We start from the raw sequence: 24490 nt of genomic DNA, 5'->3' as shown, positions 1-24490 counted from the left end.
AAGGGTCAATTGGTGGGAAAGGATGAGTTATGGAGGGGACTCTTTCATAGGGATTGCTCCCTCTGCGACTCCCTTATCCGCTTGTGCTAAATCACTTGAGATATAATGCCATACTTTCAACAGGGATATTTTTATCATTGCGGTTAGTGCAACGCTGTTACAGTGCCAGCAATCAAGATTCGAATCCCATGCTGTCTGTAAGAAGTTTGTATGTTCTCCCGGTGTCTATGTGAGTTTTCCCTAGGGGCTACAGTTTCCTCCCATCATTCAAAGCGTACAAGTGTTGTAGGTCAATTGAGCAGAATAGGCTCGTGGGCCGAAAGCGCCTGTTATCTTGCCATATGTATAAATATTTATGTACAAATATATTAATAATTAGTTTGGCCAGAACACACAGATAACATCACTGTCCTTGAAAGTATTGGCAGAAATAACATTCCTCAGAAAAATTCCTTAGTTAAATTTAGAATCGGATAGTTCAGCATTCCATCAGAAGTGCCGTGGAGCAAATGGCTATACCTTTTCTTTCTCAAATGTTTGTCATTGGACTTGAATCATAATCTTTTGATTCAAAGGTGAATCTACCAACTATGTATTTGATATGTACCTTATCTGGAGTGAGGAAGAGGACATCCATGCAAATAATTTGAAAAAATAAATAGAAAGCAGATAAATAAAACTGCTTCAATCAGCCTACACAGAACAGAAACAGAAAAATGGCAAATATTTGTGGAATTAACTTGGAATTTTTTCAAAGGTCTAAAGGTGACGATCTCTGAACAGTCACGTAAATGCAATCTGTGGGAAATGTTTAACTACTCTTCTTAGATATTGTAGTGGCCCACAAACAGAGTCGAGACCTGGCTCACAAAATGGCTGGCAACTGTGCGATCGCAAGGGCCCCGCAAGGACAACAGCTGTCGTCTTGTGTCACCTCCCACATGGCGTGAAACAACGGGCAAAGGTAGGAATGCTGACCAGTCAGACACAGGCGCTGCGACGACGTCACTCCTGTCATCAAAGGCAGGGAGTGAATATAAACAGAGCTGGCAGAGCAATAAATCAGTCTTCGACTTCGACTCAACTGTGTGTATGCTGTTCTTACGCCAAACTTAGCATAGCATGCACGCCACTTTGGTGACCACAACAGGTCCAACCAACAGCTGGACTCAAAGATGACGAACCAAGCAGCTCTTCACATGATCTCACGAAAGCTGCCAATGTTTTGGGCGTTGCAGCCACACGTGTGGTTCGAAAAGATCACGCCCCAGTTCCACCTTCGACAAACCTCCGCCGATGTCACTCACTAGTACTAAGTAGTGAGCTTGCTCGACCAGGACACGGCAGCAAGGGTTGGCAAGGCAAATATGGTGCCCTCAAAGAGCTATCAACCCGGGGGGGGGGGGGGGGGGTGGGGGGGGGGCGTGGCAAGATGGGATATTCCCAGCTGAATTATTAAATACCCTGTTTTTAAAAAGCATAAAAGTGGTTAAAAACAATATTTACAGTTGTTTAAATAACAGTGATTTATTATGGCAACTAATGTGAAAAAATCTAAACCTCAACTTCAGAAAAAATTACCATACAAAAGTGTGGAAGAACTGAGGTCTACCTGCATAGCTGAATCCACGGAATTGTCGTTGGGAGCCTCCAAGCCTCAGAGGACTCAAGCCCATTCGAGTTTGACCTCGGTACCGATCCTGCCTCCGCAAAATGGCGCCGACACTTTGGTGAGTTCGGCTGCTGTCGACCCACATTCACGTGATGTCGTGCGCGCGGGCGGCACAGACAACAAGGGGACCCGAGGACCCGCGACGTTGCTGGGTGGCCCGGGTACGCGCAGTGTAGCATCAGAGGACACTCCTGCGCATCCGGCGGCTTTGCCTGGCTTGCGTGGGGCATCCTAGGTCCAAGAATTGCTGGACTAAGTATGGGCTGTGGGGGAGCCCGAACATCGGCATCCCGAAGAGGTCGATGTGCCGGTGTCGGGTGTCCAGACCCACAGCCATTCAGCTAAAGGATTTACGATGACTGAGGAAGAAAAGGAACTTACCTTATAGGAATTTGGCCAGGAGGAGGAGCCTGTACTTAAAGAAGGTAGACCTCAAAAAGTGGTGGTGGAATCTGGAATGGATTCAGTGTTCACTGTTTTGGAAGGGATTGCTTGTCAAATCGACAATAGGTCAAAACAATTATCAACTCAGATGAACCAAGGATTTATGGAGAAAAAAATAAAAATGAATACCTTGTATGATGAAATGTCAACTAGGAAACAGGAAATGACTGTAGTTAAGAGTGATATTAATAGATGTATAAAATCAGTTGATACTGTGCAAGATAATTTTAAAATTGAAACAGCCTTTTCTGAGTGTGAAAATTAGGTGGTACGTAATAGAGAAAAAATGGAAAAAGTGGAAGGTTCTTTTGTAGATTGGGGTATTCAAAGAAGAGACTTATTGAAGAAGATTGATTCATTGGAAAATCAAAGCCAAAGGAATAATGTGAAAATAGTTGGTCTTCCAGAAGACATTGAAGGTTCCGATCCCATAAATTTTTTTTAAGCATTGGATCCCAGAGGTGCTGGGTAAAGAGCTTTTTCTTGAAGGCTAGGAATTGGATCAAGCTCATAGAGCTCCGAGAAGAAAACCACTTCCAGGACAAACACCAAGGGCAGTCTTGGTTCGTTGTTTAAAATACCAAGACAGAGAAATGATTCTATGTATGGCAGTACAGAAAGCACGGCAGAGTCAGACTCCATTAATGGTTCAAAATTTCAGTGCTTTTTTTTAATGCCGATTTAAGCCAAGAGGTTATTAGAAGACGACGAGAATTTAATACAGCTAAAGATGTTTTGTGGCGAAGGGGCTACAGTTTGCTTTTCATTATCCTGCAATTTTGAAGATTTTTTATGGAAATTTTCAATCTCAATTCTTTGAAAATGATCATGATGCTTTGGTTTTTGCTCATTCTTTGCTGGAACTGTGAAGAAATGGGTTTTCTCCTCCATTTTTTCCTAAGAGGAGGGTAAATGGAAATGGGTATGGAAAGTATGGAAAGAAAGAAGAGTTGACACAAAGTCTTCTTGATGTTGAAGATCCGGAGAAGTTGTTGGATTTGGAATCATTGGGTTGAATATATGGACTATATTTGATTGTGTTTAATTAAATAATAAATATGTATCTGGTTGGGGGGGTGGGGGTGGATGACATTGAAAACTTTGATCTTCGCAGACGAAGATTTATGGAGGGGTATGTCCACGTCTGCTGCAGGCTCGTTGGTGACTGACAAGTCCGATGTGGGACAGGCAGGCATGGCTGCAGCGGTTGCAAGGGAAGATTGGTTGGTTGGGGTTGGGTGTTGGGTTTTTCCTCCTTTGTCTTTTGTCAGTGAGGTGGGCTCTGTGGTCTTCTTCAAAGGAGGTTGCTGCCCACCATACTGTGAGGGGCCAAGATGCACGGTTGGAGGCGATATCAGCCCACTGGCAGTGGTCAGTGTGGCAGACACCAAGAGATTTCTTTAGGCAGTCCTTGTACCTTTTCTTTGGTGCACCTCTGTCTCGGTGGCCAGTGGAGAGCTCACCATAGAACACGATCTTGGGAAGGCGATGGTCCTCCATTCTGGAGACGTGACCCACCCAGTGCAATTGGGTCTTCAGCAGCATGGATTCGATGCTTGCAGACTCTGCCAGCTCGAATACTTCGATGTTGGTGATGAGGTAATTCCAATGAATGTTGAGGATGGAGTAGAGACAGCTGATGGAAGCGTTCTAGGAGCCGTAGGTGATGTCGGTAGAGGACCCATGATTCGGAGCCGAACAGGAGCGTGGGTATGACAATGGCTTTGTACACGTTGATCTTTGTGTGTTTCTTCAGGTGGTTGTTTTTCCAAACTCTTTTGTGTAGTCTTCCAAAGGCGCTATTTGCCTTGGCGAGTCTGTTGTCTATCTCTTTGTCAATCCTTGCATCAGATGAAATGGTGCAGCCGAGGTAGGTAAACTGGTTGACCATTTTGAGTTCTGTGTGCCCGATGGAGATGTGGGGGGGCTGGTAGTCATGGTGGGGAGCTGGCTGATGGAGGACCTCAGTTTTCTTCAGGCTGACTTCCAGGCCAAACATTTTGGCAGTTTCCGCAAAACAGGACGTCATGCGCTGCAGAGCTGGCTCTGAATGGGCAACTAAAGCAGCATCATCTGCAAAGAGTAGTTCACGGACAAGTTGCTCTTGTGACTTGGTGTGAGCTTGCAGGCGCCTCAGATTGAAGAGACTGCCATCCATGCGATACCGGATGTAAACAGCATCTTCATTGTTGAGGTCTTTCATGGCTTGTTTCAGCATCATGCTGAAGAAGATAGTAAAGATGGTTGGTGCGAGGACGCAGCCTTGCTTCACGCCGTTATCAATGGAGAAGGTTTCGGAGAGCTCATTGCTGTATCTGACCCGACCTTGTTGGTTTTTGTGCAGTTGGATAACCATGTTGAGGAACTTGGGGGGGCATCCGAGCCACTCTAGTATTTGCCAAAGCCCTTTCCTGCTCACGGTGTCAAAGGTTTTGGTGAGGTCAACAAAGGTGATGTAGAGTCCTTTGTTTTGTTCTCTGCACTTTTCTTGGAGCTGTCTGAGGGCAAAGAACATGTCAGTAGTTCCTCTGTTTGCGCGAAAGCCAACTGTGATTCTGGGAGGACATTTTCGGCGACACTAGGTATTAGTCTAATAAGGAGAATCCTAGTGAAGATTTTGCCTGCAATGGAGAGCAGCGTGATTCCCCTGCAGCTTGAGCAGTCTGATTTCTCGCCTTTGTTTTTGTACAGGGTGATGATGATAGCATCACAAAGGTCCTGAGGCAGCTTTCCTTGGTCCCAACAGAGCATGAAAAACTCATGCAGTTTGGTATGCAGAGCTTTGCTGCCAGCCTTCCAGACCTCTGGTGGGGGGGGGGGGGATTCCATCCATACCTGCTGCTTTGCCATTTTTCAGTTGTTCAATTGCCTTATATGTCTGTTCCCGGGTAAGGACCTCATCCAGCTCTAGACTCAAGGGTTGCTGAGGGAGCTGGAGCAGGGCGGATTCTTGGACTGAGCGGTTGGCACTGAAAAGGGATTGGAAGTATTCTGATCATCGATTGAGGTTGTATATCTTGTTGCTGAGGAGGACTTCACCGTCTGAGCTGCGCAGAGGGCTTTGGATTTGGGGTGAGGGGCCATACACAGCCTTTAGTGTCTCATAAAAATCCCCGAAGTCACCAAAGTCGGCGCTAAGCTGGGTTCGTTTGGCGAGGCTAGTCCACCACTCATTTTGGATCTCCCGGAGTTGGCGCTGAAGCTGGCTGCATGCAAGACGGAAGTCTCGTTTTTTTCAAGATGAGCCTGGTGGGCAGATCGCTTCTTTGCCAGTAGCTCCTGGATTTCCTGGTTGTTTTTGTCAAACCAGACCTTGTTTTTCCTGGAGAAGTCCAGCACCTCTTCAGTGGATTGCAGTATGGCCGTTTACAGCTGATCCCAGAGGGTTTCAGGAGACGTGTCCGTGAGGCAGTTTGCATTCCTCGAGCTTTGCTTGGAGGTTTGCCGGGAAGTTTCCTCTCACTACATCTGACTAAAAGTTTCCAACATTGAACCTCTTTCTGGGGGATCCACTATTCTTGAACTTTGGCTTGAAATGAAGGTTGAGCTTGCAGCGAACAAGCCGGTGGTCAGTGTGGCATTCCGCGCTGGGCACGACCCTGGTGTGGAGCACATCTCGTTTGTCTCTTCCTCGCACCAGAACGTAGTCCAGGAGATGCCAGTGTTTGGATCGGGGATGCATCCAGGTAGTCTTCAGGCTGTCTCTCTGCTGAAAAAGGGTGGTAGTAATGACAAGCCGCTGTTCTGCGCAGAGCTCCAACAGGAGGCACCCGTTGTCATTGCACTTGCCGACACCATGCTTGCCAAGGATTTCTGGCCAGGTTCCTGAGTCTTTGCCGACGCGAGCGTTGAAGTCGCCAAGGATGACAACCTTGTCGGCTGTAGGGGTGCGTTGGATGAGGTTGCGCAGATCAGTGTAGAACTTGTCCTTTTCTGCTGGTTCCGCCTGAAGGGTTGGAGCATAGACACTGATGAGTGATGTGTCGCTTGTTTTGAAGGGGGAGTCGCATGGACATGATCCGGTCAGAGTGGCCTGTCGGGAGGTTTACGAGTTTGGAGGCAATGGAGTTCTTGACCATGAAGCCTACAACAGGCGTCATTCAGTCTGAGGCTTGTCAGACCAGTAGTGTGTAGCCCGCGCCGTGTTCTTGGAGGCTGCCTACATCTGCAAGGCGGACTTCGCTGAGAGCGGCTATGTCGATGTCGAGTCTGAGGAGTTCATGTGCGATGAGGGCAGACCGACGTTCAGGTCAGTGGCTGTCAGCCTTGTCTTGCATGGTTTTGATGTTCCAGCATGCTAGCTTGAGTTTGTGTGCATCTTTTGAGGGGGAGGACGTGGACCTGTCCTCAGGCCTGCGCAAGGGACCTTTTAGGTGGAGGGCAGTGTGCGCAGTACTGGCCCCACCATTTACACCCATGGTTTGTGTGCCGTGGCCAAGCAAGCTGGGACGTGGCAGCGAGGTCCTTGGGTCATAGGTTTTATATCGGAGTGACCTTCTCCATTGCAGGTTGCTTAACCGGGCTGAAGAAGCCTGCCTCCCCTTTTAGATCGAACCATTTCTGGAGATCTACAACCGCTAACCACAGTTATGGAGTGGTGCGCCCTGGAATCGGCCTGGGTGCGTTTACTCCTGCCGCGGCCGAGTAAAGAGGATGCAGCATTGGTTGAGGATGAGAAAGAAAAGTTCTAGTAGAAAAAAATTTTTTTTTAAGACTGGAGAGAACTCTGCAATGGAGTTCACAGTTGTTAGTGTTTAGACTATTGGTTTTTGAGGTGTGTATTAAACTCTGAAATACACTAAACAGTTCTCATTGTCATTGGTCTGAGAGTGTGCGTGAACCCCTACAGGTACAGTAGTCCCAGATCCACCTGCTCTTATTCAGGGGTCCAGGAGGGTGTGTATAACTCCTGCTTATAGATTCCATGTGGCGAAATCTTAAAAGCCCCTGCCGCCCGGGGACCCGCTGCCACCCAGGGGGCCTGAGGTCCTGTTGCTGCCGCCGTGGGGGGCCTGAGGTCCTGTTGCTGCCGCCGTGGGGGGCCCAAGGTCCTGCCTGAGTCCGCCTGAGGTAATGGCCGCATCGCGGAGAGAAACAACCAGTCGAGATCGGGCCTGCCCGCACCCCTGCCCGAGCACCGAACACAGACAGCTGTCGCCAGGCAAACCCCGGCAGCCCGCACAGCCCGACCATTGGCAGCTGAGCCCCAGGCCGGGAGCAGTCAATGAGAACTGTTTAGTGTATATAGACCTATTTCTTTATTAAATGTAGATTATAAAATTATAGCAGAAGTATTAGCTAATAGACTTGCTAAATATTTACCCAAATTGGTACATATTGATCAAACAGGTTTCATTAAGAATAGAAATGCATCAAACAATATATTTCGATTAATTACTTTGGTCAACGCATACCGAAAGCGTTGCAGAAAAGGCTTTTGATAGGGTTGATTGGGATTTTTTATTTAAAGTGTTAGAGAAATTTAAATTCGACCCATTTTTTTATTGGTTGGGTTAAGGCTTTATATACGAACCCAACTGCTCGAGTGGTGACAAATGGACAGATTTCTTTACCATTTAAATTGACTCGTTCAACTCGGCAGGGCTGCCCATTGTCATTAGCCTTATTTGTGTTGACTATTGAACCGCTAGCTCAGGCTATTAGACAAAATGAAGAAATTAGAGGGATGAGGGTTAAGAATGAAGAATATAAAATTAACTTATTTGCGGACGATGTGTTGATATATTTGACGGAACCGGAACGATTGTTGAAACAATTGCAAGAGTGTTTGTCGAAATTTGGAGAATTATTGGGATATAAAGTTAATTGGAATAAAAGTGAAATTTTACCAGTTGGAGTGGGAGATTATTCTGAATTTAGAACTATTACAAAATTAAGGTGGACATGTAAAATTAAATATTTAGGTGTGTTTATGGATACTAATTATCAATCATTATATCAATTAAATTATGTGCCTATATTAAGACTGATTAAAGCAGATTTGATTAAGTGGAAAGATCTTCCATTAACTTTGATTGGTCAGGTTAATTGTATTAAAATGAATATTTTTTTCCTTGAATTCAATATTTATTTCAGTCAATACCTTGTTTACTTCCAAAGGGTTGTTTTTTCAAGATTTGAATAAAGCAATGCGGGAGTATTTATGGAAAGGTAAATTAGCTTGAGTGGCGTTGCATAGACTTACATGGAAATATGCATTGGGCGGACAACAGTTACCATATTTTCAAAATTATTATGAAGCGGCCCAGTTGAAGTTTGTTAGTAGATTGATGGATTTAGATCAGCCTCCTAGCTGGGCTAAAGTGGAGATGGTGTGTATTTCTAGGGTTGAGATACATGAATTTGCCGATATTGAAACATTTGTTAAAGATTTGGATTAAAAAAACAGGATGTTAGGGTCTAAAGATAAATTATCAATTCTAACTCCATTGTATAATAATCAGCTTATTCCGTTTTCAATGTTTAATAATCATTTAATGATTTGGGAGTCTAAAGGTATAAAGACAATACATGATTGTTTTGAAGAGGGGCAATTTCTTTCTTTTAATCAATTGAGAGAAAGATTTGATATACCTGTAAATTCTTTGTTTGTGTATTATCAACTTAGAGCTTTGATAAAAGATAATTATGGTAGAGAGATGACTTTACCTACTTTGTCAAGATTTGAATCTTTGATTTCTTCTATACCGAAAAAGAGTTATATTTCAGTTATGTATAATTTGTAACAAGATTGTATGGTTAAGTCAGATTGGGAAAAATCTGAACTTAAATGGGAAAGTGATTTAGTATTTATTTTTCCCGAAGATGATTGGGCGAGTATGTGTCAGGATAATGTAATTAAATTGACTAATGTAAGATATGGAATGGTTAATTATAATTTTTCCATCAATTATATTTGAAATATATGCATTTAGATACACTTTGAAATGTTATTAATATTTATAATATTTTCTTTTTATATATGTAATCTTTTTTTTTGTTGCTCCCCTTAAGGGAGTTGGCTGAAGGGGTGGGAGGGTGGGGTGTGTTTTTTTGTGGGTTTTTTTTGGATTTTTAAAAAAATTTGTTTTGTATATATTTTTGTAAAATCATTGATTATTACTATACTGTATGTTATGTATTTTCTATCTTTTAAAAAAAGTTTGAAAAAAAGAGCTATCAACCCACTCTTTCAGGCTATCACGGCGCAAGTGTGCTGGCCATTTGCTGCACCAGTACAGTTTGGGGGATAGGGCCCTATCCGCCCTCGTGAACGAGATGCTCGCACTCGCCATGGGACACAGGACTTGCCTGCTCTTTGAGCAAATTTTCCTGGAGCAGCTGCTCAAGGATATCCAACTCTTACTCGCTGACGAGGTCTTCAGCGACCCAAGGAAAGTCACAGCCCGGGTGGGCGTGCTCTGGAGAGTGAAGAAAGAAAACGGCACCTCAGTAGAACAGATTGCTAAGCCCCGACCCCAGCCGGCAGCAAGGCCATAGCAGACGGAGAGGCAAGTGGATCCCCCCCCTACACAGCCATATTGCTATTACCATCAATGATGTGGTGCAGGGGCCAGTTGATGTCGCCCAAACTGCATGGTTCCGGGAAATACCATGGCTGCAGCGGTTAGCCAATGTGACAGCCTCCTCCATGTGTGTCTGTCAGGAAGGCATTTTCTAGTGGACATTGAAATGTGTCCTTCCACCTCATGGCCTACGGCACCCAAAACACCAAGCCAAGCCCAGCAATAAAGGCAGTGAACATCACTTCTGTATGAACTTACATCACCTGCACTGCGTCCCTACAATTTGCTGGCCACCAATTTGTGGACTTTTATTGTTGTGGCAGTGGCGCAACCGCTCCTAGGAGCAGATTTTCTGTGGACCCATTGCCTGTTGGTAGACTTAAAAGGGCGGTGTTTGGTTAACGCCAAAACTTTTCAGACAATGCCCCTGGGGGAAGCCAAATTACCAGCCCCCACCTCAATTCTGTCATATTGTCCAACAACACCTACATACGCACCCTCCACAATCATGGCACTTCAATTCTCCTCCGCAGAGCCAAAGCACGGGATAAAGCACCACATCCTCATCAAGGGGACCCTGGCTCCACGCCAGGATGCACCGTCCCCCCAAAAAACTTGCCCTCGCCAAAGAGGAATTTAAGAAAATGGAGGAGTTGGGGATGGTGCGGCAGTTGGACAGCCCCTGGGTTTCCCCCTGCTAATGGACCCAAAGGAGGGTGGAGGCTGTATAGTGATTACCAATGCCTTTATGAGGCCACCACACCGGACAGATACCCCATGCCCCATATCCTAGACTTTACCACCAACTTAAAAGGAGCACGGGTGCTTTCAAAGGTTGATTTAATCAGGGGTTATCATCAAATATCAGTGCACCCCAAGGACATACCCAAAACTGCCATAATCAACCCCTTCGCCCTATTCGCATTCATGAGGATACCCTTCGGGCTTAAGAACGCTGCTCAGACTTTACAGGGACTGATGGACATGGTGGACCGACACCTCCCATTCATGTTCATCTACCTGGATGATATCCTTATTGTCAGCTATAACCATTCAGAGCACATGACCCACCTCAGACAACTATTCACCTGCCTGCAGGAATTCAGGCTGACCATCAACCTGCCAAGTGTCAGTTCGGGCAGGACACAATTGACTTCCTGGGGCATCATATTGACAGGTTCAATGCGAAACCACTGCCCGAGAAGGTGGAGGCCATTTGGCGGTACACAAAACCTCGCACTGTGAAAGGGCTCGAGGAGTTCGCCGATATGATTAACTTCTACCATTGTTTCATACCAGCAGCAGCTCAGATCATGCGCCCCTTTTTCACACACATGACAGGGAAAAATAAAGCCAGTGCCTTGGACGAGGAGGCCTTGGAGGCATTCCAGAAGGCTAAGAATACTCCAGGTAATGCCACTCTTCTGGTTCACCCCAGGCAGAGGCACTGACCACTCTCATGGTTGATGTCTCCAGCACAGCAGTTCGAGGGGTCCTCGAACAGCTAATCAATGGGCAATGTCAGCTCCTGACCTTTTTTTAGGAGGCACCTCTGGCCACCTGAACTTAAATACAGCGCCTTTGACTGGGAGCTATTGGTACTGTACCTGGCAGTCATGCACTTCCAATTACTTTGTGGAAGGCATGAAGACCAGAAGTTACTGACTTTCACCTTCCACAAAGTCTCGGCCAGGCAGCAAAGCCACCTTTCTTACATGTCCGAATTCACCACGGACATCCAACAGATCACCAGCAAGAACAACATGGTGGCCGATGCACTCTCCAGTCCAGTCATTGAATCCATTGACGCCCTATCCCAGGGCACAGACTATTCAGCCCTAGCAAGGGCACAACATGATGACCTTCAGATCCCAGTGTATAGGACAGCACTTTCCAGGCTGCGGCTGGAGGTCATCATCGCTCCCCAGCAACCAGATGCTCCTCTGTGACGTCTCCACTGGCAAACCCTGCCCCATCGTGCTAGCAGCATGGAGACGGCTGGAGGTCATCATCGCTCCCCAACAACCAGATGCTCCTCTGTGACGTCTCCACTGGCAAACCCCGCCCCATCGTGCTAGCAGCATGGAGATGACTGGAGGTCATCATCGCTCCCCAGCAACCAGATGTTCCTCTGACGTCTCCACTGATAAACCCTGCCCCATTGTGCTAGCAGCATGGAGACGGCAGGTCTTTGACACGGTGCCCAACCTGGCATATCCAGCCATCAGGATCATGGTAAAGATGGTGGCCAGCAGATTCGTCTGGCACGTCCTCTACAAACAGGTCAGTCGTGGGCCAAGACCTGCATGCTCTGGCAGGCATCCAAGGTGCAAACTCACACTAAAGCACCTCCCTAGACTTTTGAGCCAGCTTGGCGTAGGTTCAGCCACATCCATATCGTGGGGCCGCTACCAGTTTCCCGTGGGGTGAGATTCCTCCATATCATGGTTGAGCACTCAACGAGGTGAATGGAGGTGGTCCTAGTCAACAACAGGACAGTAATCAACACCTGGGTGTCCAAGTTTGGAGTTCTGGTACAGCCATCTGTCATAGTGCATATCAGTACCAACGATATTGGAAAAAAAGGGGATGAGGTCTTGCAAGATGAATTTAGGGAGTTAGGACTCAAAGGTAATAATCTCTGGATTGTTACCGGTGCCACGAGCTAGTCAGAATAAGAATAACAGGATAGCTAGAATGAATATGTGGCTTGAATGGTGGTGTAGGAGGGAAGGTTTTTGATTCTTGGAATATTGGAACCAGTTCTGGGGCAGATGGAACTGGTACAAACAGGATGGTCTGCATCTGGGTAGGGCTAAGACCAATGTCCTTGGGGTTTGTTTGCTAGTGCTGTTGGGGAAGGTTTAAACTAATATGGCAGGGGGGTGGGTACCAGTCCAGAGAGTCAGAGGGATGTAAAAAGATAGAAGCAAAAGATAGCAAGGTGAAAAGCAATAGTGGCAGGCAGGTAAGACCGGGGCAAAAATCAAAAAGTGGTACTTATTTACAAATGGTAAAAGGGATAAATGTGGCTAAAGTATGTCTGAAGGGCTTGTGTCTCAATGCAAGGAGCATTCGTAATAAAGTGGATGAATTGAATGTGGAGATTGCTATTAATGACTATGATATAGTTGGGATCACAGAGACATGGCTTCAGGGAGACCGTGACTGGAAGCTCAACATTCAGGGTTAATTGACATCAGGAGGGATAGATGGAATTGAAAAGGAGGTGGAGTAGTATTGTTGGTTAGGGAAGAGGTGAAGGTGATAGAAAGGAAGGACATTAGATTGGAAGATGTGGATAGAGCTGCAAAACACAAAGAGGCAGAAGACGCATTCTGTACAGGCCTCCTGGCATTAGAAAGGAAATTGTGAATGCGTGCAACAAAGGGACTGCAGTTATAATGGGTGACTTTAATCTACATGTAGATTGGGTGAACCAAATTGGTACGGGTAATGAGGAAGAGGATTTCTTAGAATGTATGCGGGATTGTTTTCTTAATCAGCATGTCAAGGAACCGATGAGGGAAGAAGCCGTTCTAGACTGGGTACTGAGTAATGGAGAAGGGTTAATTAACAATCTTGTTGTGAAGAACCCCTTGGGCAAGAGTGACCACAATATGGTGGAATTCTTCATTAGAATGGAATGTGACAGATACAAAGCTTCTGAACTTGAAGAGGGGAAACTTTGATTGTATGAGATGTGAATTGGCTAAAATAGATTGGAAAATGGTACTGAAAGGAGTAATGGTAGAAATGCAATGGCAATCGTTTAAGGATAGATTGGAGAAAATACAACAGGTGTACATCCCAGTTTGTAAAAAGAATAAATCAAGGAGGGTAGCGCATCCGTGGCTAACAAGGGAAATCAGAGAGAGTATCAAATCCAAAGAAGCAGCACATAAATTAGCCAAAACATATATAATATTCCTGATGATTGGGAGAAATTCAGAGTTCTGCAGAAGAGGACAAAATTATTAATTAGGAAAGGTAAAAGAGATATTGAGAGGAAGCTGGCAGGGAACATAAAAAATGACTGTTAAAGTTTTTATAGATACATTAAGAGAAAGAGGTTAGAACGACTTCTTCCCTCATCGGTTCCTTGACATGCTGATTAAAACAATCCCGCATACATTCTAAGAAATCCTCTTCCTCATTACCCTTACCAAGTTTTTATAGATACGTTAAGAGAAAGAGGTTGGTTAAGACAAATGTGGGTCCATTGTGGACAGAAACGGTAGAGTTAATCATGGGGAACAAAGGTATGGCCGGCTGTCTGAATGACTATTTAGTTCTGTCTTCACCAAGGAGGACATAACTAATCTTCAGGAAATTGTTGAGGATCGGGGACCTAATTTGAGGGAGGGTATAAAGGAAATAATTGTAAGTCAAGAGGTTGTATTAGTTAAATTTCAGGAATTAAAGGCAGATAAATCCCCAGGGCTGGATGGTCTGCATCCAAGAGTGCTGAAGGAAGTAGCCCAGGAAATATTGGATCCATTAGTGAAAATTTTTTCAAACCTCCTGAGACACTGGATTAGTTCCTGAAGATTGGAGGGTGGCCAACATAACCCCACTCAACATAACCAGGAAACTACAGACCAGTTAGCCTGACATCGATCATAGGGAAGGTATTCAGTTATTAAAGATATAGTTGGAGAGTAGTGGTATCATTGGACTGAATCATCATGGTTTTTTGAAGGGAAAATCATGTCTGACGAATCTAATAGGGTTTTTTGAGGATGTAACCAATAGAAATGGATAGGGAGGAATCAGTGGATGTGGTAATACCTGGACTTTACTAAGGCACTTGATAAGGTGCTGTACAGAAGACTAGCATACAAACTTAAAAAGCATGGTATTGGAGATATGGTATAAAGGTGGATAGAGAATTGGTTGATGGACAGGAAGCAAAGAATAGGTATAAATGGGTTCTTTTCAGAATGGCAACCAGTGACTAGTGGGGTGCCACGGGGCTCTGTGCTGGGGCCACAGCTATTTACAATATATATTAATGACTTAGATGTGGGAATAGATAGCAATATCTAAAAATTTGCAGATGACATGAAGTTGGGCAACAGGATTGGCTGTGTTGAGGATGCTAGGAGGGTGCAGAGTGATTTGGACAAGTTAGGTGAGTGGGCCAAGATGTGGCACATCCGCCTGGCAGATGTAGGCAGCCTCCAAGAACGCGGCGCGGGCTACACACTCTACTGGTCTGGCAAGCCTTCGGATGAACGACGCCTATCTGGTGTAGGCTTCATGGTCAAGAGCTTCATTGCCTCCAAACTTGAAAACCTTCCGACAGGCCTCTCGGACCGAATCATGTCCATGCGACTCCCACTTCAAAACAAGCGTCACATCACCCTCATCAGTGTCTATGCTCCAACCCTCCAGGCGGAACCAGCAGAAAAGAACAAGTTCTACACCGACCTGCGCAACCTCATCCAACGTACCCCTACAGCCGACAAGGTTGTCATCCTGGGCGACTTCAACGCTCGTGTCGGCAAAGACTCAGAAACCTGGCCAGGAATCCTGGGCAAGCATGGCGTCGGCAAGTGCAACGACAATGGGCGCCTCCTGTTGGAGCTCTGCGCAGAACAGCGGCTTGTCATTACAAACACCCTTTTTCAGCAGAGGGACAGCCTTAAGACCACCTGGATGCATCCCCGATCCAAACACTGGCACCTCCTGGACTACATCCTGGTGCGAGAAAGTGACAATCGAGATGTGCTCCACACCAGGGTCATGCCTAACGCGGAATGCCACACTGACCACCGGCTGGTTCGCTGCAAGCTCAACCTTCACTTCAAACCAAAGCCCAGGAACAATAAAGCCCCCAGACATTGCAGGTAAGCCATATGAAACCGGCCCACTTTATCATTACCCAGCTAGTCAACATCAGTCCCCGTGACACAGAGATAGGCCATCCAAAGCAGCAGCGGACACTCCGATCCCCCATTCAAGGGGTGGGTGTTGTGTATGCAGCAGCCCGTGAACCGAGTTGCGACCCGGTTTACAAAATGGTTGGCGGACGTGACAATCACAACGGCCGTCATCCCGTGTGACCTCCCGCACAGCAGGAAACGGCAAGAACGCTGGTCAGTTGGAGGCCGGTGCGGCGATGACATCTTGTCAGAGGCAGGGATTGAATATAAACAGAGTTGGCAGTGCAATAAATCAGTCTTCAACCTCGACTCAACTGTGTGTTGTTCTTACTCCACACTTTTGAGTAGTGTGCACGCTACAAGATCAAAATAAACTGTCCCTTGTACCATAACCAAGGGCAAGCTGTCATCTTCTAAGGAATACAAAAAAATGGGAGGGAAAAAATATTTCATTCTGATTAAGACGTGTTAGAGAAAGATGCAGATCAGTGTCACTGATGAAAGCCTTCAAAAATATTGACTATATACTTCCAACAAAATATTATCTGCATATCTTTAAAACATTATTGTCAAATAATGTCATTCTTTCCATCATTCGCATTTAGAATATAATTGCGATTAAACTCATTTTTAAGAAGAAATCCTAAAATTAAGAGATTTTACAGCCAGGTGTGAATTACAACTTCACATCATGATTACTGAAAACATACGTTGTTTTTCCAGAATGAGGAAGGGAGGGTCAACATGAGATCAACTATTCGCGATTGATGCAAACAAATAGTTATTAAAATTCTGGGGAGAATCACATTTAAGAAACGACTTGATAACGATTCCAATATTCACATCGGCATTTGCCACATCGTAAACATACAAAAACATAAACAATCGAAGGCACAAACCATACTAATTAATACTCGAACACTGGAGCCATTTTACAGCTCCGAATCTTACAAGTCAATTTTTACTTAAAAATGACCACAGACAGAAATCCAACAGAGAAAAGAAGAGGGACGTGGCCTACTTGCCAATGGAAGTTTTTGCAATTTACACCGGTGAATCCTTTCACTGCCATGTCCTCATTTCTTTCAATCCAAAGACAAACACGACTTTGTTCTTTTACATTAAGTCTTTCTAAAATAAGTCCATTTGTTTTCCTCTCCTTGAACAAAGAGCTCTGTGCTGAAGCACGTTTGAACACGGTAAAGCGACACAAAACAGGACTTCCTCTATTTGTGAATTTCAGGACCTGCGGCTTCCCGATTGGCTCCACAACCTGTACATTATAAAAGGTTGCACTGATTGGTCGACGATCGCCCCATCAGGTCATGTTATTATTTGTTTACATTTGTTCTCTTTTCAAATCAACCTTTCCACACAAAACATTGCACATAAACCTGCCACCAGCCAAATGACTCATTGGAACAGTGGGTAACAAAAGAAACTTGGAAATTTCAGTCGCATAGTTTCTCAGTTTGGATGTATTTCGCCTGCCCGGCACTATTTATCATATATGGACTCCTTTTTCAACTGTAAGCATAGGCTTTACAAGGACATAGTAATAATGAGGCTTGAGGTGGAACTTCAATAGCAGAGCTCCATTTGAAAATCATTTTACCTTTATTGGGTGCTGTTAACTCGAAGATCATGGCTTGCCAAATGTAATTGATGCTGAATACAATTGTGTGCTAAAATTTTTAAGCTGTGAAGTATAACTACACATTGACTTGAGCAACCAATTAAGGAGCAGGACATCAGGTAGAAAAATAGAATCCTCATGACACAGAAAGCCACCATTGGCCCTTTCAGGTCTGTAATGATCTCCCTTCTGAAAAGTGCATTTACTATTACATGCTTGAACTATTGTTAGGGGCACGGCCATGCTCATGGCGTCTCTAAGCCAGACAAAAGTTGAAGCATATCATGTCTATACATGATAAGTTACTGAAACGTTTCCAATTGAATGCTTGGATTTTAAATGAAAAAGACCCTTCCATGTTGGCTGCTTGTAAATTGAGTAGTAAATCAATATACTAACAAGGCTAATAAATTCGTTCCAACTGGCCACCACAAAAAGAAAACTTTGCATGAAAACTGAAAATTAACAGGGCCTTAGGACCAGATGTAATCTTTGCTGAAGTGTTAAAATTTGACAGAGGGATAGAGGTCATAAATTCACAACAATTTCCCACCGAAGAAGAAGAGGTCCTCAACGGTGCAGTGAACATAACTATGGCCAAGAAAGGAGACAAATTGAATTGTGTTAACAATCGAGGGATATCCCAGCTATCTGCACCACTCCCTCTATTCAACAGCTGAACAACTTCTCTTCAAATATCCACTGAAAAGCATTAAGCACATGATCTTTAGTGTGTCATCTCTAGTAGAATTGCAGGAAGGAGCATCAATCTCTAAAAACAGAAAATGGCAGTGCTGCCAGGGCCACTTTAGCGGCAGCGCTGCCACAAACCCGTGGGGAGCAAGGAACAGAGATACAGTGCTCCCGCGGGGTCCAACTGCACAGTCAACTACCTGTTAAAGGGAATAACAGTAGTTTTATTTAAAATCCTGCAACCACAGGGTCTGCTCTCAAGATGGTGGTGCCTCTGACCACTGCAGCCACGAGAGGTTGCAGACTTCAGGGGAGCGGAAGACTAGCACAGGGCACCAGAAAAAGGGGAGACCATCCCCTGTCTGAAAAGGAGAAGCAGGCGAGGTGACCCAAGGGACTGTGAACACGACAGCACACCAATGAAGGAGCTCTGCGGCTGAAAGACCAAGGCTTGCAGCAGGCTGCTGGTAACTTGAAGTGAGGAACCCACGGAGGCTGTGGGCTGCTGGAGACTGCTGTCGGAAGACTCATGCCAGGCTGCGGACCGCTGGAGATTGGCTCGAAATTGGCTGAAGGGGTACCAGGTATTAGAGCTGGAATGCGAGGGGGTGATGAAAGTGAAGGTGCTGAAGGGTTCCTGACTGTGTCGGAGGTTTGCCAATGGTTTGGACTGAACTCTGTATGGCTACAGAGGCACTGGAGGTGAATCTACAGACACTCAGGGACTCTGGGAGGGGACTCTTGTTTGCTTCTCTTTCTTTGACTGTAAGAAGGCATTTCAGGCAATTTCTGCCGATGGCGAATCTGTCTGCCTTACAGCAGGCAAAAGCAATTTCATGTAACACAACACTTTTATTACAATGACAATAAATTGAATCTTGAATCTATATGATTTTTTAAACCTCTCTAAAGTTACATCAATTAAAAGGACCATGGAATTCTTTTCAAATTTGGTAACTTGCACAAATTTGACTACCTTTCTTGTCTGCAAGCCATCATCTCAATAGGCCCAACCTCGGTTTGGTCTAGTGTCAAAGAAAGCTGCCTCACTGCCCCAACATTCTTCCCAATCTTTTTCCCTAGTGCTGTATCTCACCCTCGGAGATTTTATTTGCTGAAGTACAGCTAATGGGAAATGTTCACCTCCACTTAAGAACAAAGATCAGCCTGATTTCAGTCTAAAATTTGCATATTTAACACTTCATTGCTTACATGCTTGCCAACTTGTTCAATCAAGCTTAATACCCACAAAAAAAAATTCTCTCCCAAATTGCCCCCAGACTACTGAATCATCTTTCAACAATCGAAGACCATGGCAAGATCCTAGAAAATGTGAACCCAACAACATCTCAATGAAGTCAGATAATGATGATGCAATTCATTACCCTCTTCAATGAGTTAGAGCAAACTTCAGCCAGGAACGAAGAGTGTTGGTCAACGAAGACCTCACACCCAGCAAAAATTCAGAGTCTGGAGGCAGCAATGATTCTGTTGCATTCATTTATAAAATTATGGCCAATCTGGTACCTAACTCCATACTGTATATCACCTTGCTTCAGTTCACTTAAAAATTAACAAAGTATCTCAATCTCATATTTTCCAATTCACTATCATCTTTGATTTATTGAGAGAAATCATTCTGATTAAGGAGGTTAAAAATTGTGTTCCTGACGATATTCAAGTGTACTTGAAAGAGAAAATCAAGAGCCAGTTAAAATTCTGCAGGATACTGGAGCAACCCAATCGCTTGTATTAAGCAATGTTTTGAACTTTGGCGAGGAGACCAATACTGGAGATGTGAATTTAATTAGTGGTGAAGCAGAGCCTATACTATTAGCATAGAATAGTGATGAAATCAGATTTAGTTAATGGCCCGGTTATGATAGGGATAAGATCAAGTCTGCTGGTGGACGGAGTTTCTCTTTTGTCAGGAAATGATTTAGCAGAGGGTAAAGTCATACCTACGGTGAAACTCACAAGTAACCCATTGGTTTATGAGTCTGAATGTGCCATTACTAGAGCCATGTCTAGAAAAAAGGTAGAGGAAGAGAAAGTCTGTGATGATCCTGGAGGCAAGCATTGAGGACAAACCTAAGGATCCAGTTTTGCTGTTATCAAGAGAAGAATTAATAGCCAGACAAAAGCATGATCCTGATATTTCTGAGATAAGAGATAAGATTCTGTCTAACCAGGAGATTGAAACTGTGCCAGTAGGTTACTTTGTCCAAGAGGGAATATTGTTGAGAAAGTGGAGACTACAAGTTATACCTGCCAGTGAAAACTGGGCGGTAATAAGGCAAGCTATAATTCCTAAAAATTACAGGAATGAAATATTAAAGTTGGCTCATAGTACAGCTTTAGGAGGTCATCTTGGAGTGAAGATGATGGTAGAAAAGATAAGGGAACAGTTTTACTGGCCGAAATTAAGAAAGGATGTTGTGAACTTTCGTAGAATCTGTCACACTTGTCAACTGGTGGGCAAACCTAATCAAGGACCACCAGTGGCACCTTTACAACCCATCCCTGCTTTCAGGGAGCCCTTCTCAAAAGTGATAGTGGATTGTGTTGGCCCATTGCCAAAAAGCAAGGCGGGGAAATTAATATTTGTTCACACTCATGTTTACAGCTTCAAGGTTCCCAGAGGCTATTCCCCTGAGAAACATTAAAGCAAAGACGATTGTGAAGGCTATGCAAAAATTTTTCACATTGTTTGGCCTACCAAGGGAAATTCAATCAGGAGTAATTTTCTGCCTGGGGTATTTCAACAGGTGATGTATGAATTGGGAGCCCATCAAACTGTGTCATCTGCCTATCATCCTGAAAGTCAAGGGGCTTTGGAAAGGTTCCATTTAACTGTGAAAAATATGATGAGGGCTTATTGCGTGGAAAATAAAAAGGATTGGGATGAAGGAATCCATTTGTTATTGTTTGCTGCTAGAGAAGCAACTCAGGAGTCTCTTGGCTTTAGTCCATTTGAGATGGTGTTTGGTCATGAAGTCAGGGGTCGATTACTATTGTTGAAGGAACAGTGGATACATAATGATATACAATTAAATCTGTTGGATTAAGTTTTCAAATTTACAAACAGATTACATCAGGCTTGCGAGATGGCAAGCAAAAATTTAAAAGCTGCTCAGGGAAAAATGAAAATTTAGTATGATCAAAAAGCAAAAATTAGGGACATTAAACCTGGTTTCCAATGCAGTCAAACCCTTTGAGAGCTCGGTTTTCAGGACCATATAAGGTGAAATTAAAAATTAACAAGGTCATCTATGTCATTGAAGAGAGACACAGGTCTGTCACGTGAATATGCTTAAACCTTACTTTGAGAAAATGACTGAGGGGGAGACTAGGATTCCAAACAAGTTGCTAGTTATAGAGGAAAGAAAGAAGGAAATAAGTTTTGTGGAAGGTCATGGAGCACTGAAAGTGATAAGCCCCAGGCTGGATAATACCAAAGATTTGCAAAACTTAGAAACCAAGTTAATGCATTTGACTAAATCAGAAAGGGAAGAAATGAAGATATTACTTATGAAATTTGAGAATATGTTCCCAGATGTTCCAAAAAGAACTACTGTGGCTTGTCATGATGTGGAGGTCAGTGATGCTAAGACTATTAAGCAGCATCCTTACCGAGTTAATCAGGAAAAGAGCAGATTGTTGGATCAAGAGGTGGATTATATGCTCAAAAATGACATCATGCAAAAATCAAGTTCAAATTGGAATTCACCCTGTGTTCTGGTGCCTAAGCCAGATGGCTAAATTAGGTTTTGTACAGATTATCGAAAGGTAAACATAATGACAAAGACCGATGCATTTCCTATTCCCAGAATAGATGATTGTATAGATAAGGTGGGGAAGGCTACATTTTTTTTTACAAAGATTGATCTCTTAAAAGGATACTGGTATGTTCCTTTGACAGAAAATGGCAGGGAATTTTCTGCATTTGTTACACCTTCAGGATTGTAGGAGTATAATTTTATGCCTTTCGGGATGAAAAATGCACCTGGTACATTATAGAGAATGATTAATGTAGTAATTCAGGGTTTGGAGCACACAGGAGACTATATCAATGATTTAGTAATTAGTACAGATACATGGGAAGAACACATGCTTGAATTAGAGCAGTTATTTCAGAGAATGGTGGAAGCACACCTCACAGTGAATTTGCATAAGAGTGAGTTTGGACATGCCACTGTAATTTATCTGGGTTATCTGTGGTAGGACAAGGACAGGTGGCACCAATTGAAGCGAAAGTATTGGCTATCCCCAGAAATAAGAAAGCTCTTCGGAGGTATGATTGGCTACTATCGTAGATTTTGTAAAAACTTTGCAGAAATTGCACTCCCATTAACAAAACTACCTGGAAAGAAAGAACAATTTATCTGGTCAGATGCATGCCAGGTGGCGTTTCTGATATTAAAGGCCATTTTATGCCATCAGCCTGTACTTGTGCCCCCTAACTTTGAAAAGCCATACTCTTTAGCTGTCGACGCCAGTGACGAAGCAGTTGATACTGTACTGTTACAGAAGAAGGATGGTGAATAGAACATCCTACTTTGTACTTCTCAAAAAAGTTTAACGATCATCAACGAAATTACTCGACCATTGAGAAGGAGTTATTAGCACTTGTTTTGGCATTTTGTACTGCTCAAAAACCATTAATAATATATACTGATCACAATCCATTGGTTTTTCTGTCTAAAATGAAAAATAAGTACAGATGGGGGTTATTGAACTGAAGCTTCATGTTACAAGAGTATGATTTCATTATTACTTACATAAAGGGAATGGATAATGTAATAGCAGATTGCCTGTCATTATGTTAATCTGGGTAGATATGAATCTAATCACATACTTACTGTAAAAATTGAGTGTTTATTTTATTTATGTAACACTTCCATTAATTGTTAAAAATTTATTCTTGTGGACCAAATTTTTTTTTAAGCAGGGAGGTGTTACAGAGTTATGTGTTGTGTATTGACCTATGTGTTGTGTGGTTTTATGTTAAAAAGTGACAGTTTGCCTTTGAGAGCCAAGGTGAAGGTGGACTGCTGAGAGTGTGAGAGAGTGAGTGATAGACTGAACATGTGCAAAAGATGATCTAGAAATGCCTGGACTTGGAAGACAAACCATGACTGGGTGTGGGTGTAGAATAAAAGGAAACCCAAGTATGTCATTGTCTAAGAGGCCATTTGGAATGTTGCGCGTTTCTTTAAAAATGAAGATTCACTCCACTTTCCTGTAATTTACTGATAAGTCTCTTGTGCTGCACCTTATCAAACGTTTCAGTTTACCAAACAAACTGAATTTTGTTTACAATCTTTACTTTTTAAAAAAATATATTTTTCACTCTATGAACCATATTAACCAAAATATACACAAACATTTCCCTCTTGAATATACACAGTGTCATTTTCTCCCCTTTTTCGCCCCTCCCTTCCCTCCCTCCTTCCCACCCCCCTCCCTACCCATTAAACATTCAACATATACAATAAACCCATTAAACATTGTCATCACGCAATGAAAATAAACAAGAAAATGGTGTCATCTACTTTTACACCCTGGGTCAGTTCATTTAGTCTTCTTCTCATTCTATCATTTTAGGGGGTGGAAGTCCACGGTAGGCCCTCTCTGTTGTGTTCCATGTACGGTTCCCAAATTTGTTTGAATAATGTGACTTTATTTTTTAAATTATGTTTTTTTTTCCAATGGAATACATTTATTCATTTCTATGTACCATTGCTGTACTCTCAGGCTCTCTTCTGATTTCCAGGTTTACATTTTTTGCTACAGCTAAAACTATTAAAATAAATCTTTTTTGTGCTTCATCCAGTTTGAGGCCTAATTCCATTATCTCTCTCACTGTTTGCTTTAGCAATAGAACCATTGCCAGAACTGATAAGAACAGAAAATAAAATAAAAGGGATAAAAATAAAAGAGAAGGAATATAAAATCAATCTATTTGCAGATGACATCACAGTATACTTAACAGAACCAGAATTATCAATAAAAGAATTACATAAGAAATTGAAGGAATATTGAGAAATATCAGGGTACATATCAATGCAAATAAAAGTGAAGCGATGCCAATGAATAATGCAGATATCACAAAGTTTAAAAAAGAATCACCATTTAAATGGCAAACACAAGCAATCCGATACCTAGGCCATAATAACCTAGGCCATCTGTACAAATTAAATTATCAGCCATTAATGAAGAAATTACAAGATGACTTAGAACATTGGAAAGATTTACCACTAACACTGATAGGAAAGGTAAATTGCATTAAAATGAATATCTTCCCAAGGATACAATACCTATTTCAATCGTTACCAATTCCCTTAACAGAGAAATTCTTCAATGAGCTAAAGAAAATAATAAGGAAATTCTTATGGAAAGGGGGAAACTGAGGATAGCGCTAGATAAATTAACAGAATGGTACAAACAAGGAGGTTTGCATTTACGATCTTTACTTTGATTGCAATCGATGTTTTGTGAGTCTTATGTGTTTTCTGTCTAAGTTTTTTTCTGTGGGCTGGTTGGGAATATAATTTAGACTTTAATTATATATGTTATATTTAGGCTGGGGAATTTATCAGTTTTACACTGTTATAGAAATTTGTATATT

The 24490-nt window shown here is 43.2% G+C and overlaps 1 protein-coding gene and 1 long non-coding RNA gene across 16 annotated transcripts in view; one reads left to right on the top strand and one right to left on the bottom strand.

Moving 5' to 3' along the window:
- Nucleotides 1-24490, bottom strand: part of osbpl9 (oxysterol binding protein-like 9) — a 293549-nt gene that overhangs the window by 107171 nt on the left and 161888 nt on the right. For 11 of the 15 annotated variants that reach the window (XM_069938639.1, XM_069938640.1, XM_069938634.1 and 8 more), the window contains one exon: nucleotides 16552-16803. The exons of 3 other annotated variants lie outside the window; for them this stretch is intronic. In XM_069938639.1, the coding sequence (XP_069794740.1) occupies nucleotides 16552-16803 (252 nt within the window). Of the gene's footprint in view, nucleotides 1-15529; nucleotides 15643-16551; nucleotides 16804-24490 lie in introns of those variants that run through there. One more of the 15 variants, XM_069938649.1, reaches the window with a different exon arrangement.
- LOC138763833 (uncharacterized) lies at nucleotides 856-6361 on the top strand. Its single transcript, XR_011357854.1, has 3 exons — nucleotides 856-964; nucleotides 1572-1730; nucleotides 6115-6361. It is a non-coding gene; the product is annotated as an uncharacterized lncRNA (long non-coding RNA).

Source organism: Narcine bancroftii, chromosome 5 (genome assembly GCF_036971445.1).
Source record: "Narcine bancroftii isolate sNarBan1 chromosome 5, sNarBan1.hap1, whole genome shotgun sequence".
NCBI lineage: Eukaryota > Metazoa > Chordata > Chondrichthyes > Torpediniformes > Narcinidae > Narcine > Narcine bancroftii.
Note: the sequence above shows the minus strand (reverse complement) of the source record. Positions and strands in the feature narration are given on the sequence as shown.